General features: G+C 40.8%; 1 protein-coding gene across 1 annotated transcript in view; it reads right to left on the bottom strand.

The window, feature by feature from the left end:
* The window catches only part of LOC136874455 (alkaline phosphatase, tissue-nonspecific isozyme), a 369,978-nt gene that overhangs the window by 340,135 nt on the left and 13,889 nt on the right, over positions 1–15,954 (bottom strand). The window contains exon 2 of the mRNA XM_068227809.1: positions 1,664–1,887. Coding sequence (XP_068083910.1) covers positions 1,664–1,887 — 224 coding nt within the window. The remainder of the gene's footprint in view (positions 1–1,663; positions 1,888–15,954) is intronic.

Genomic DNA, 15,954 nt, shown 5'->3' with positions numbered 1-15,954 from the left:
GTCTGTCAGAACCACGTCACCAGCTGAGGGTTATACATCTGAAAGATGACGTTGATTCAAATTTCCCGCAAATCACATTAGCGTGCCGCTAATAGCGGCCCCATGACTTTTCACTTCAGTTTTCCTTTACATACGGGCCGTACTGTGCGAGAGCGTTAGTTACCTGTGAGATTGGTCGAAGTGACGGTGAGTGGGTCAAGAATGCCTTTACAATGACGAAGAGGCCAGTATCAATAGCTCACTGCGGTTGATGGAGGCCATATAATAAGGCTACGTGAAGTTGGATTTTCTATCAGCGCTATTGCAGAACTACTTGGCAGGAATGTCTCCACTGTGCATGAGTGCTGGCACCAGTGGTCACGAGAAGGTATACTCGCAAGAAGTCCGGGCTCCGGACGTCTCCGTGGCACTACCGAGAGGGAAGACCGCCGTATTCTGCTTATGGCTGTGGTGCAGCGGACTGCGTCTGCAGCAGCAATTCGCGCGGCAGTTGGCACCACAGTGACGCAACGAACTGTACGGAATCGGTTACTTGAAGGACAGCTCCGAGCATTTCACTTACCCCAAATCACCGCCGTATGCGACTTCAGTGGTGTCGAGAGAGAGCTCATTGGAGGATGGCGTGGACTTCCGTTGTGTTTTCCGATGAAAGCCAGTTCTGCCTTGGTGCCAGTGATGGCCATGTGTTGGTTAGAAGGAGGCCAGGTGAGCGCCTGCATTCCACCTGTCTGCGGGCGGCGTCGACACACTAGACCTGCACCGGGAGTTCTGGTCTGGAGAGCAATTTCCTATGACAGCAGGAGCACTCTCGTGGTTATTCTGACAGTAGACGTGTATGTCCGTCTGGTGATTAGACCTGTCGTGTTGCCATTCATGAGTAGGATTTTCGGGGGTGTTTTGCCAACAGGATTAATGCACGCCCCCGTGCCACTGTTGTAACCCAACGTGCTGTACAGAGTGTCGACATGTTGCCATGACCTACTCGATTCCCGATCTGTCCCCAATCGAGGACGTATATGACATCATTGGACGACAACTCCAGCGTCATCCACAACCGGCATTAACTGTCCCTGTACTGACGACCAAGTGCAACAGGCATGGAACTCCATCCCACAAGCTGACATCTGGCACATGTACGACACAATGCATGCACGTTTGCATGCCTTAATTCAACAGTCGGTCAATTACACCGGTTTTTAGTGGACCAGCATGGCACATTTGCGATGGCTTTTCTCGCGCGGATATTAACCTGTAGAGTTGTGCCTTTAATAAATTAAATATGTTATCTCGACAAATATTTTGCCAAAATTTCCGTATCATATATTCCTTAATTCACGGTGTTTGGGTATATTTTCGGTCAGTGTATTTGGCTTCAATATTATTCTCTATCACCCAGAATGAACCTTCGCAGTGAGGCTGTGAGAAGCTGGCTCTGATGTTGAAGGAAGTAGACAGTTATTATTACTAGGGTGACAGTGTGAAGATATTGATGAAAGCTGCGAAATTTCGTCAAAGTGTGTCAGCAGCAATGTACAAAGGAATTCTTAAAATGAAAAATTGCTATTAAAAATGTATCTTACGATTATTGTTATTTCGTGCAAGGATACAGTGGTATTTCAGAAAACTTTCTTCGTGGTGATTGATGATGTTACAAGTTACTTACTCTTGCTAAGGCCACGGCGGGGAACTTCTCCCAGACCATCTCATACTCCTCTCCTTGGTAGCCGAGTCGCTGACCCCGCAGGATCCTGGAGGCAGTGACAGTAGCTAGACCCATACCGTCCCCAACAACCAGAATGACGTTCCTTGCTCGAGGAAGCGGTCCTCGTGCGTCCTGGAGCCGGCGTCTGATGGCCACGCGAGCAGCCTCGTACCAGTACTCACGATCTGAAAAATGAACATCCCAGTGATTAAGGATAGAAACAGTGAGAACTGGGTAACAAATTACCTAAATAGACAGTTCTGCAACAAAAGCAGCCTACACTGAAGGGAGTGTATCCAGGGTGGTCGTAAACAACTAATACATCAGCATTAGTGAGATGGTCATACTGATAAATAATTTGAAAAATACAATTCGGTATATCACTCAGTTGTCGTTTAACCAGCTGCTGAAGTTAGTCAATCAGATCCCTTCGCGGGCGAATTGAAATGGGCTTCGCTAGGTGGTGTTATTAAATCTGCACGTGGCTGAAGACAGACTTGAGAGTAACAATCGAAGGAAAGAACTTCGCCAGGGAAGGGATTTGAACATGGACTTCCGAGCTGACTGGATCGCGCCATCGCAAGTACGCTACGGTGACACCGGCTGAAACATACGGTGTGTGTCTGTTTGATGCTGATTTTTTCGGCATGATATATCAGTTACATTAATAACAATATTCACCAGCCATGGCCCTGCTTTGTAACTTGTGGTCGTCCAATCTTGTCCTTGGATTGTAAAGATTTAGATGTTTCTCCCTTTATAAGGGGAGAGATTCTTGGGTTCCGGGTCTTCTCTACCTAGTGCCGTACTGAGCGCATGATTGGGAGCAGTTCCCGTGGGAGCTCAGGGGGCGTTGAACACGGCCTGAAGAAGGTCCAAAACTAAAAGGTAAGGCAGAATAAATCTGATAAGTTATTGTTCCGGCATGTGATGTAAGGGGAAGTCTTCAGCGGTATTTCATTTCGAATGTATTTCATCGTGTAGTAATGTAGGAACTTCTGCACAGTCTTCGGACTTAGAATTGTATTCCCCACTGGGAAATTAATGAGATGTAAGGGAGCACCAGTGATTACCCTCGGAATCTTACCCTTCTATTCGAATTTCTTAATTTTTTAATTTCTAAATTCTGAAATTCATTCTCGGCCTCAAATGGTTTTCCCTTTTAGTCACCCTGTGGCATGGGGTTAGCCCCTGTTTCTTTGGGCCTCAATCCCGCTTAGCTTTTTCTTCCTGGTATTTGTAAGAGTGCTTATTTTCCGCCTCTATTAATTATTTTGAGACAGTTCTTGACTTAATTTTCCCTTTCTCGTAGTTCGTGACCGGGTAGTATGGGCAATATGCCTCTGCATGTGAGTTACTTATCTGTTGAGGGTAGCCTTGAAGATAAATATACCGAGCTCGATAGCTGCAGTCGCTTAAGTGCGGCCAGTATCCAGTATTCGGGAGATAGTAGGTTCGAATCCCACTGTCGGCAGCCCTGAAAATGGTTTTCCGTGTTTTCCCAATTTCACACCAGGCAAATGCTGGGGCTGTACCTTAATTAAGGCCACGGCCGCTTCCTTCCCACTCCTAGCCTTTCCTTGTCCCATCGTCGCCATAAGACCTGTCTGTGTCAGTGCGACGTAAAAGCAACTAGCAAAGAAAAAAAGAAGATAAATAAGCTGTGTCAATATGGCCGTTTCTCAGGCGAATTAATATTGCCTAATATGGGCATAATTGGTGGTATGTGTCACCGGGTGGAGACTTTTCAATTACCGGTAAAAGTGTACTAAGAGTCATCCTCTCTTTTCCACTAAGTATTTCCTTGAATTGTGGATAAACGTTTGTAATACGGTTTTTATACTCTGCTGGTTGTAGGCCTACAGGTAGAGATCTAATATGTTCCGCTAGTAGATTACAGACGAGATGGGAATCCCTTCCCTGATTGTTTTACCTGTTTGAAACTGTACACACATGACTGTACTTGCTTGAACCTATACGCTCATGATAGTACCTGTTTGGAGCTTACGAGTTCTTTTTCATTTATTCAGAACTGCTGAGCTCCAGTTATACTGTTAACTATCATTTTGTTGAACACTTATGCTTTTTTTAAAATGTTGAATGTTAAAATCAATCCGATAAGAAATAAAATTTCTGGAAACTTTTGGGTAACTTGATTGTACTCTAATTTGTTCACGGTACAGCCATTTACCCCACACGCTTCCTTACCTCTGCTGACCACGGAAATTACTGTAATAATAATCTACGGTATATAAATAAAGTCATAACGACCCTGTGTCTTTACATTGACTATTTTGGTGAAATTTTCGTACAGTTATCAGTTTCAGGTGTAATAATGACTATCTGCATATTTTGTAGCTTCGGTGCCTGTCCGTTTGTCTGATCGTCTGAGTTCTTATAACTTGAAAACTACTAGATATGTTTCTACCAAACTTCTTATTAAGAATCCACCTGTCCTTGGGTAGGTATTAGGGCCAATATTATTTCTGAATACCTAAATTTACTGGGGGTTTATCCGAAACCGAAATGATGATTTAGCACTTCCACAAATATGCACATCGAAAATTAATGGAAATCTACCATCCTTAATGGAAATCAATTTCTGAAACTTTTTCCTCATGTGCATCATTCCGATAGAGAGATATCATAAACGGTCGGTTTTTCATTTTATGTCTAGCGGATATAGATCAAAAGGTGTTGTTGTTGGAGCAGATTAATTACATATCTATATAAATAAAATCGTAACGACCGTGTGTCTGTACATTGACGATATTGGCAAAATTTCCATACAGTTATCCGTCTAAGGGGTAGTAATGACCATCTGCTTACATTTTTAAGGTTTAGTTTCCTGAAAGTCTTCATTTTCAACCCCTCGCCCAAAATCAAGATTGCGACATAATCTCCCAGACGAGTTAGATGATTGAAATTTGGCAAAATTAGAAGTTTAAGCCTTTAACGCACGGAAAACTTCCATGATCTTTAAATTTTTCACATTTTATCCCTGAAGATTCGAAATGTGGAGGCAATATTAATGACGGTGCAGACCTTCATTTCGAGGTATTTCGTGGCTAAACAGTAAGTCCTATCACAAACCGGAGGGCACAATCCCCGTTCAATTTGGAGTGATCTAAAACTTTGGTCCTATGAATTTTTGTCGCATCTCTCTCCCTTATAAACGTTAGATTTGTCTCTATTTCTCGATTGTACGTACATTTTGCACTTTGCACACGTATAATTCATAGATTGAATCATTTTTATGAAATATAGGATCATCCAATTCTACACGAAAATTGGTCCACCTAGTATCCATGTGAGACAAATTCTATGTTTGGAACTGTCACATTAGCACCCAAAAGTAATGCACAGTGTAAAAACCTTAATCAAATTTCACCCTATTTAACGTTTCTAACTCATTTTTTACCCATAAATAGATGAGACAGGAGAAAACATCTTAAGACCAGCCATTTAGACCGCTAAATGATGCGTCTTATGGTACAATACGTTTGTCGATATGATGTATCTTTTAGCAGCAGTTAAACTGTACATGAAGGTTTGCAAAATTGTAAACATGCATATCCTTCGTATGTCGATCTACGTTTGCCTATATTCATTGAAGTCGATTTGTAGCGATGTAGAAAGCGTGTGTCTGCCATTGTAATTAATATTTTACAAATCGATAGTGACGATCAGCAGGAAGGCGTCTGCTATTGTAATCGTTACTCTCCACATCGACTTTGACTGGCAGTAGGAATGGGATCCTTCTCCAACTCCTGTGTAACTGACGTTAGTTAGGAGGGACTAACATTGTAATGAATTAATTTTCGTTTCGATTTGACCAGTAGAAATAAAGAGAGCATACAATTTTGTTCAAATCTCCCATGACAGATTGTGTTCGGAGTAGGCAAGTGTGCCCGCCTTTATAAACAAATTTACCCATCTAAAATGTGATTGGCATTAGGCATAGTGGCCTCTTATTATTAAAATGGAAACTCGCCAGCTCGGTATTAAGAAAAGGTGCCTGTCAATATAATGATAATAGCACAAATCAATTTTGACCGCCAGTAGGGAAGGTTCCTAATATTATAATGAAATCTCCTGAACTGTAATGTGTATAGAAGTAGGACAGGGGGCCTGCCATTGTAACGAAAACTCTCCAAATCGATTGCGATCGCGCACTAGGTAATGCGGCCTGCCATTATAATGAGAACTTCCCTACTCGATTCTGAATTGGAGTATGGAAGTGAGCCTGCAGTTATCACAACTCCGCAACTCGCACTTTACCTTGGAAACAAGGTATGGGAACCTCCCCATGCTGTTTCTGGATAACGCTAAGTAGACATGCAATTTTGCAAAACTTTATTCACTGCATGTACAGAAAGTACTTCGATATCTGTATACAGTGTAGAATTTCGTAGCGAAGCACGGGTACATTTGCTAATAATAATAATAATAATAATAATAATAATAATAATAATAATAATAATAATAATTCCGGGAGGTACACCCCAACGCTGCGCATTTCAATATAGCGCCTAAAAGAATTTCTCTACTGGTGAACGAGTGAAATTGAAACTACACCAACTTATACATTAACTCAGAAGATGTCATCATTAAAATATGATATAATTTTGTTATTGTGAAGTTTCCTGAACTGACTGTATTTCTACTTGTTTTGTTTGCCATTCATCAAGAAATTTGGACATTCTTCCATAGATGTCACTGCTAAAAACTATGATCTTGCACCCTGGTGCGAAGTGAAAGAACTTTTGATTTAAAGAAGTTTTGTATTCATAAGGTTTTCTAATTGATGTTCATTTACTTTTGGGTTGGCAATATTTATCTTTTCTTTCCGCCAGTTTCGAATTCAGCCAATCCCTAATTTCTGTAATTAATTTTCTACCAATTACAGTCTTCTTCTTCTTCTTCTTCGATTTTGAATGTAACTTTTAAATTAGCCAATTAAATGAGAGGGGGCGGCTAGTTTAATCTTTAATGGTCTCGATCTTTCCCCGAGGGTTTATAAACTGCGGATTTTCACGTCTCTTGGCCAATGAATCGTCATCTTATGAGTGTGTGTGTCAAGCAGGAGGCGGGAGGCCTCTTCGTCAGCTGCTAGAACTTCTATAAGGTAATGACCACATAACATCTTTATTTCTTGCTAGCTCCGCAGTTTTTTGCTAGGGGCTTTACGTCACACCGACACAGATAGGTCTTATGGCGACGATGGGATAGGAAAGGCCTAGGAGTTGGAAGGAAGCGGCCGTGGCCTTAATTAAGGTACAGCCCCAGCATTTGCCTGGTGTGAAAATGGGAAACCACGGAAAACCATTTTCAGGGCTGCCGATAGTGGGATTCGGCTCCGCAGTTTAACCCGAGAGAAAGGTCCAAAATCGTTAACCATGTAACTTTCTTTTTAAAAATGTAACTTTCTGCCGGCTAATGTAATAACTTCATAAAATCTTCAACTGTAAATCGGGGATAGAGTGTGATGTACCCTCTCGAGCTCCCCTTCATCTTGGTTTGAGCTGCCACGTTTTCGTTATCTTTCGTTTCTGCCATGTATTAAAGTTATTTGTATACGAGTCACCTCGGTAGTTTGGGAATAGCCCCTGTTTCATCGGCCTAGTGCCCTTTAGGTTTTAAGAGTTCATATCTAGGATTGCAAGTACACGCGTCCAGTCAATTTGTGTTTCGGGCCATTTACTTAACCTGTTCTTTTCCGCAAAGGCCCAATTCAAATTTGTAAGTTGCGCCTTGGTGGCGAGTGATTGTAATTTTCTGATAGGCTAGAAGGAACTGAGAGCCTGTTAGCTCTTTTTCAAAGTAAGATTTCGGAATGCCTCTGGAAGGCTAGGTGTTGTAATGTTGGGAGCAAGTGCTCCATGAATTAGTGGGATTTCTGCCCTTCAGTAAGTTTGTGATTTTTGTAAACTTGAGCGTGTAACTCAGGAAATGTAAAGCCCAAGGTGTTAAGATTCTGAATCTTGGATTTTTTACCGATCTTATTTAACGTTTGCTACTTGTAAACATTGTCGATTTTGATGTCTGAAAATATAACCTTCACTTTAAGTTTTAAATTCTATTCTTGACATTGTAGTTAGACCCATTCATCTCGGCACCTTCTTTCACCTCTGCGTTCCACAAATACCCCGGTACAATAATAATAATACGAATAATTGTTACCGTGATTCCGTGGTGAACAGAGGTGAAAGAAGGTGCGGGCATGAATGGGTCGATAAGACAATAAGAAGATTAATTTAAAACTTTATAATTAGAGCTATATTTCGTTCTCTTGTATTTTTTGGTTTCTCTACAGATGTTAAATTTTAAGAAATAATTCGCTAAGCGTAAACAAGATTTCAAATACAATAATGAGATATAGATGCACCTTTTCTCTAGAAAAATCATCTAGGAGGCTTCTCTCCAACATTGCACACTTCCAAAGGCACCATACAATATTTACATTAACACCTCTACATTAATAGGGAGAGCATCTATGCTCTATAAATTTACACCTAGGAGCATATTTCCAGAAACGTCCAGACCTATGAAAGGCATGACATACATTTTACCAATTCAAGCAGTATTAACTGTCTTATGTGTTCAACAGTCTAACTTCGTCACATAAAAGGAATGAAATAGAGTTGAACAGGGTACCGAGTACCCATTCTACCAGACCTTTCGAAAAAACAACAGGTTAAGTTACTGGCCCTAAAATAAAAATGGTGTGGAGGTGGACACTTACGCTCCTTGAAAATTGAAATGAAAATTTAAGGCCCTATTTGGGCTTCTGGCCCGAAGTTACAGAGGCTAAGCCTATACTACTGAGGTGACTAGATGGAGAAAATAATTAAGCTACAAAGAAAGGTTACGAAATCGTAGTCACCACAAAATCAAGTAGATATGGAACACGAGAGGGTAGCTCACTCTGTATTTCATGATTTCGGTTAAGTTCCTTTGGCTTGTTTGAAATTTACATTAGAAGATTGAAATTTATATTTAAAGTTGAAATTTACACTTTTGAAATTTAAAGTAACATTATTAAAGATTGGAAACCTTCTCCTCGAGCTAGCTCTAAAAGACTATCACGTAGTTAAACCAGGACTGCCATTACCTTGAGCTGATGGACTTCTCGGCGATGGACGAGGCACCTCCGTCTCCTTATTTAACACACACTGTGTAGACTGGAACGACCAGTAAAACCGTCTGGTCCGAAAATGTGCCAGCTTTAATACCCGAAAGGAAAGTTCCAGAAAACTCTAGGTTAATGCCCGACACCCCCCCACTTTTGACTGGCTAATTAAATAAATACAAGACACAGTTGATTGGCTGAAGAATAAATATACAAAATTTTCTACTAGCCAACATCTTAAGTTGGCGGGAAGAGCTAGAAGTGAGGCAAACTTTAACATACCAAAAACAAAGAACAATCAATTCAGATTAGTACATCTTAAAATATTACATTACTTTACAATTTTAATAGTCAATCTTCATACCAAAGGGCATAACATAAGTTTGTAGTAGAGACATCTGTAGGGGAATGTCCAAACTTCTTGTATTATTTGTTGCACGTATTAGCTTTAAGATGTCAATCTTGAAGGCGCTTCATTTGAATGAACGAAGCGGGTGTACCTTCCGGTACAATAATAATAATAATAATAATAATAATAATAATAATAATAATAATAATAATAATAATAATAATAATAACCGTGCCCGGTCAGCTTGCGTGGGGGTCTAGCTCTGAACTGAGTAGGAGTTAGGCATAACTCTATGTAAGACACTGGGGTGGGGGCCCTCAACCCCGACACGGCGCGTCCCAATGGCTGATAGGGAAAGTTCCTGTAGATATGCAGGACAGGTGCGAATAAGGCATAGCCAAATAAGCACCCGCGGATCAACTGAGGGAACAAGGAAAATGGTCAACGGCCTCGACGGCATAAGAGGATTCATCCCGATGGCGGAGAGGGCGGAAGAACTGACTGAAATCCACTTCGCGTCTGACTTGCAGCAAGCGGCAAAGTGGTCAGCGTCTGTTCACCAGAGGTGCGGCTGGAAATGTATGTTCTGGAACTATCCACTCCAGTCCTATGAAACTGGACTACGGTCCAATACTTGGATAATCAAGTACCATGAGGCGTGGCAGAAAACAAATTTGTACCCCAGGTGGTAACCAATCCACTGCTGACATTAGCAGCACAACCAGACTATCGGATTCTGGGGAGTCTGGCTGGACACGCAAACAGAGGGAGTCGGAGACCTCTGGCCAACTTCGCCCAAACAGCAAAACATTTTTCGGAACACTGAACATAAATTCTCTCTTGCGGGCAGGGAAGTTGTACGAACTAGAGCAAACCCTAAATGATCAAAAAACAGAAATACTGGCACTCCAAGAAACGAGGCTGACTGACGAACACGCAATGGATTTCGGGAACTACACACTCTTCAAAAGTAAAACAGACAAACGGATTCTCAAAAACACACCCCATTTAGGAGTTGCATTTGCAGTCAAGAAGAGCATACTTAACTCAGTAATAGGTGTGAAATGTGTAAACAATAGGCTAATGACAATCACCCTAAAGTGTGCAAACAAATCATACACACTGATCAATGCACATATGCCAGTCAATGAAGACAATAAAACAGATCGCGAGAAGGTAGACAAATCCTGGGAAATACTAGAAGAAACAGCATCAAAAATTCCTCAAAACCACGTCAAAATTCTGTTAGGAGATTTCAACGCTCAGCTAGGCAAGGAAAGGAAATACAGGAAAACAGTTGGAAAATTCCCAGCACATAAATGGACGAACCAAAATGGACGGAGATTAGTCGAATTCTGCAGGGCATTCAACCTTAAAGTCATGTCGGCTCACTTCAGGAAGAAACCTTCTAAACAAATGACATGGAGATCACCCAACTCCCTCTTGGGCGAGTTTCAAATTGACCACGTGGCAATTTCGTACCCAAACCACGGAGAAATTATGAATGTCCAAGTAAGGAAGGGTGCAAACATAGACTCAGACCACTATCTGACAAGAGTCAAACTACAGTTGATACCCCAAAGGTTCAGAAGAAGGAAGCAAATAATTCCGAAATTTGATACCAGTCGGATCCAGCCATCTCTCACCGAAGAATTAGAGAAAAAGCAGTCCAACAATTGGCAGCAACTCAAGACCAAACTAACTGAAACAGCACAAACACTGATTCCTCTGCAGAAAAGAAAAAAACACCCTTGGTGGAACGCAGACTGTGAACAAGCCATCCAATCCCGGCAGAATGCATACAATAAGTGGAACAGCAAAAAGACCGATAAGAGTCACAAAATGTTTTTGGCAGTCAGGAAAGAGGCAGCGAAATTAATCCGACAGACCAAAAGGAAATTCGAGAAAGATCAACTACTGGAAATTGAAAAGGACTTCGAAAAAAACCACACACGAAATTTCTACAAGAACTTCAAAACAAAGCTAACAGGGTATCAGCCACAAAACCTTTGCTTTAAGAAAGTAAATGGGCAATTTGCACTGAACAATCAAGAAAACTGCACCGAACTTGCAAGGTATTTTGAAGAACTGCTTAACTGCCCAGAGCCAACACAAAGATTTCCACCGCAGGAACCTGACTTCACAAACCCAAATTCAGTACCACCGGATGAAGAAGAAATTACCAGACAGATAAAACGACTTAAAATGAATAAAGCTGCAGGTGAGGATGGGATCATAGCAGAAATTCTCAAATCAGCAGGCCCAAATACTATAAAAGAATTCACCGGTATTATCCAAGAGATTTGGGAAACAGAACAAATTCCAGAAGATTGGAAAAGTGCACTAATTCATCCTTTACATAAGAAAGGAGACAGAACAGATGTAAATAACTAGAGAGGAATCTCATTGGTATCTGTTGCCTACAAAATTTTATCTCAGTGCCTTCTCGATAGAGCCCAACAGCAACTAGAACCAAAAATTGGAGAATATCAAGCAGGTTTCAGACCAGGCCGTTCATGTCCAGAGCAAATTTTGAACCTAAAGTTAATCGTAAGGCATCAGAGAATTTGTAGCAAAAATGTAGTTTGTACTTTTGTTGATTTCAAAAAGGCCTATGATTCAGTTGATCGTCAATCACTGTTTCAGATATTAAAAGAACAGGGTCTAGACCGGAAAACACTCGCAATTGTAAAAGAGACATTGACAGACACAAAATCTAAGGTTAAATTCATGGGGGAAATCTCAGACCCTTTTCCGATCGAAACAGGAGTAAGACAGGGAGATGGGCTCTCTCCACTACTCTTCAACTGCGTCCTTGAAAAGGTAATACAGGAATGGCGCAAACAGAAGTCTGCCCTCAAGATTGACCAACCAATCACTCTTGGTAGGGGCAAATTAGCAGTAGACTGCCTGGCATTTGCGGACGATCTGGCAATCTTAACTCGTGACGTTTCAACAGCCATAAACCAGATCGAACTCCTGAAAGAAACAGCGGAAAAAGTAGGCCTCCAAATATCGTTTGAAAAAACTGAATACATGACCTGCAGCAAAGAAGCCCCTAAATTCATGGAGACAAAATATGGCAAAATAAAACGGGTCCAGCAATTCAAATATCTCGGTGAAATAATTCAGGAGAATGCAATGGAAACAAAAGCCAATGAAGTTAGATGCCAAAAAATGGAAACTGCGTATAGACTCACCCAAAATATCTATAACAAAAAGTGTCTCTCCAAGCATGCTAAACTAAGACACTATAATACAGTTATAAAACCAGAATGCCTCTATGGATCAGAGACACTAATTTTGAACAGGAAAACTGATCTAGAAAATATTCAGAAAAAGGAACGCAAGATAATTAGAAAAATTTTAGGCCCAAAACTCGTAGATGAACAGTACCGCCTTAGAGGGAAACAGGAAATCAAACAATTTTCTAACATTCACAGCGACATCAGAAAACGCAAATTAAGATTCTTTGGACATATAAAAAGGATGAACCCAGATAGACTTACCAAGCAAATAGTTGAATTTTATGAAAACCGAAGTAAAGCTAAAACGGACACAATAAAATGGATTGGCGAAATTAAAACAGATCTCAAACTGGCAGGAATTACACCTGAAGACATCCAAAGCCGGGTTATCTTCAGAACCAAAGTTCATAAGTGGCAAGTTGACCAAGAGGAAAAACCAAAGAAGAAGACCGGAACAACATGGTCTCAAGAGAGAAAAGAAGCACACAGCAAACGAATGAAGGAAGTGTGGGCACAAAGAAAGGCAAATGCCTGTCTCTAAGTACTTTGCGTAGTCCTAATGGGCTCATTCGCAATATATATATATATATATATATATATATATATATATATATATATATATATAATAATAATAATAATAATAATAATAATAATAATAATTGTATCGGAGGTACAACAACTCTGTACATTCAAACCAAGCGCCTTTTAGGAGGGCATCTATAATATGAACAGTGAAACTCATTTCTGAAGATGTTTCGAACTTTATCTCAAAATGACTATACTGTCAATTTATGAGCTCCCTGCGGTGGGAGGATGGAACCTTAATTTTCAAAAGAAATTTTGTAATCATATTTTTCCAAAACTGAATTGTTTGTAGATTTTTTTTGTTTTGTAAGTTTTCTAGCACTTCTATCTCTTCCCGCCTGGTTAAAATTTTAGCCAATCAAACATTTTTGATATTTATTTCATTATCCAATGGGATTTGGGTGTGTGTTCAGGGCTTTGGCCGAGAGAATTCTGTAACCTTCCTCTCTGTTATAAAAGCTGGGACATTTCGGTCCATGTTGTCTTTTCGATCGCTCCAGTCCCTCAAGAAGTGGAGTATGTTTGTAAAGGAGGCCCATCTCCGGAAGGCTCACAAACTCAAGGTAATGGCAGACATCTTTTAATCCTGTAACAGCCTCATAAAGTTAGTTTGAGGGGTAGGTTTGAAATTCTTTCTTATTGTAAAATTCAATGTTAAATGTAATTTTTCAAACAAGTCTAAAGACCTTAGTCTATCTTAAATAACAAAGAGTGTGAACCCTCTTTTATTTCCCTTCAATTTGGTATTGAGGTGACCATGATTTCGTAAAATTTAAAATTTATCTCGTTCGTTTGTAATTTAAACTTTTTCTCCATCTAGTCACGTCCGTAGTGCAGACTTAACCTCTGTAACTTTGGGTCGTAAGCCCAAATAAGGTTTTAAGTATTTTCAAGTGAGTTTCAAAGGAGTGCAAGAGTTCGCCTCCTAATAATTTGATTTCCGGCCAATAACTTTAACCTTTTCTTTTTCACTGAGGTCAGGTAGAATGGGCACTTACTGCCCCTGTTAACTATTCTTAATTAATTTTCAATGTAAATGTAACTTAGACTGATGAGCGGATAAGACAGTGACTACTGTTTGTTTTAGGTAAGAGTCAGATTGTGCCTCGGAGAGGCTTGAATCTTGTAAATTTTGGAGAGTAGGAAAAAAAAAAAAAAAAAAAAAAAAACGAAAGAAATAAAATTTCAAATTTTATAGTTTAAAATTAAAATTCGATCTTTTCTCTATCCACCCATTCATGCCCGCACCTTCTTACACGTCTGCGTTCCATGAAATTCCCGGGACAATAATAATAATAATAATAATAATAATAATAATAATAATAATAATACCGGGCGAGTTGGCCGTGCGTGTAGAGGCGCGCGGCTGTGAGCTTGCATCCGGGAGATAGTAGGTTCGAATCCCACTATCGGCAGCCCTGAAAATGGTTTTCCGTGGTTTCCCATTTTCACACCAGGCAAATGCTGGGGCTGTACCTTAATTAAGGCCACGGCCGCTTCCTTCCAACTCCTAGGCCTTTCCTATCCCATCGTCGCCATAAGACCTATCTGTGTCGGTGCGACGTAAAGCCCCTAGCAAAATAATAATAATAATAATAATAATAATAATAATAATAATAATAATAATAATAATAATAAATAACACAGTGAACTACCTGCGGAGAAACTGCAATTCCACATACCTTTTCCAAACCCAGATTCAGTTCCACCTACACGTGATGCGGTACGAAGTATAATATTAAATCTCAGAAACAATAAAGCACCAGGAGAAGATGGTGTAATCGCGGAGATGCTCAAAATCGGAGGTGAACTCCTGATCGACCGACTACAAGCCATCATTGAAAATATATGGAAGAACGGAGTCGTATCTGCAGACTGGAAAACTGCCTTGATCCACCCACTTCACAAAAAGGGCGACAAGACAGATACAAATAATTAACGAAGCATCTCACTTCTGCCAATTGCATACAAAGTGCTTTCATGCGCCCTCTTTACTAGATTGGAACACCAGACAGAACACATGATCGATGGACACCAGGCGGGTTTTCGACCGCATCGATCGTGCGTGGAACGGATCTGAAACCTGAAAGTGATTTTCCAACATCGCCAGTCAAGACGTACAGTAATCATTTTCGTATATTTAAAAAAATACGCCTCTGTCGATCGTGACACCCTGTTTGCTAGCGGCTTTACGTCGCACCGGCACAGATAGGTCTTATGGCGACGATGGGATAGGAAAGGCCTAGGAGTTGGAAGGAAGCGGCCGTGGCCTTAATTAAGGTACAGCCCCAGCATTTGCCTGGTGTGAAAATGGGAAACCACGGAAAACCATCATCAGGGCTGCCGATAGTGGGATTCGAAGCTACTATCTCCCGGATGCAAGCTCACAGCCGCGCGCCTCTACGCGCACGGCCAACTCGCCCGGTGGCACCCTGTTTAATGTACTCCGCGAATATGGCGTTGACAACAAAACAACCACGTTAATTCAACAAACATTGACAGACACAATCTCTAAAGTGAAATTCATGAGTGAAATCTCTGAACCTTTTGAAATTAAAGCAGGTGTTAGACAAGGTGATGGGCTGTAACCAGTCCTGTTCAACCTAGTATTAGGCAAGGCCATTAAAACTTGGGAGAAAGAAGTACCTGGAACCCATATGGAAACAGAAGCTGAACGGATTAACATAAAATGCCTTGTTTCCGTTGACGACCTAGCAATAATTACCCGACGAACTTCTGAGAAAGCCAGACATGCCATCGAGAAGCTTCATGAGATTGCTGCCAAAACTGGCCTCCACATCTCTTACGTAACAACGCAGTGCATGGACTCCAAGAACTAAAACCTGGTGCCACTCGTAACCCAATATGGCAGCATCACACAAGTAAAACAGTTTAAGTAGTCAGATGAAGTTATCTGGAGCACTGGCAATGAAAGAGA

The sequence above is a fragment of the Anabrus simplex genome, chromosome 5 (genome assembly GCF_040414725.1).
Source record: "Anabrus simplex isolate iqAnaSimp1 chromosome 5, ASM4041472v1, whole genome shotgun sequence".
NCBI classification, from domain to species: domain Eukaryota; kingdom Metazoa; phylum Arthropoda; class Insecta; order Orthoptera; family Tettigoniidae; genus Anabrus; species Anabrus simplex.
Note: the sequence above shows the minus strand (reverse complement) of the source record. Positions and strands in the feature narration are given on the sequence as shown.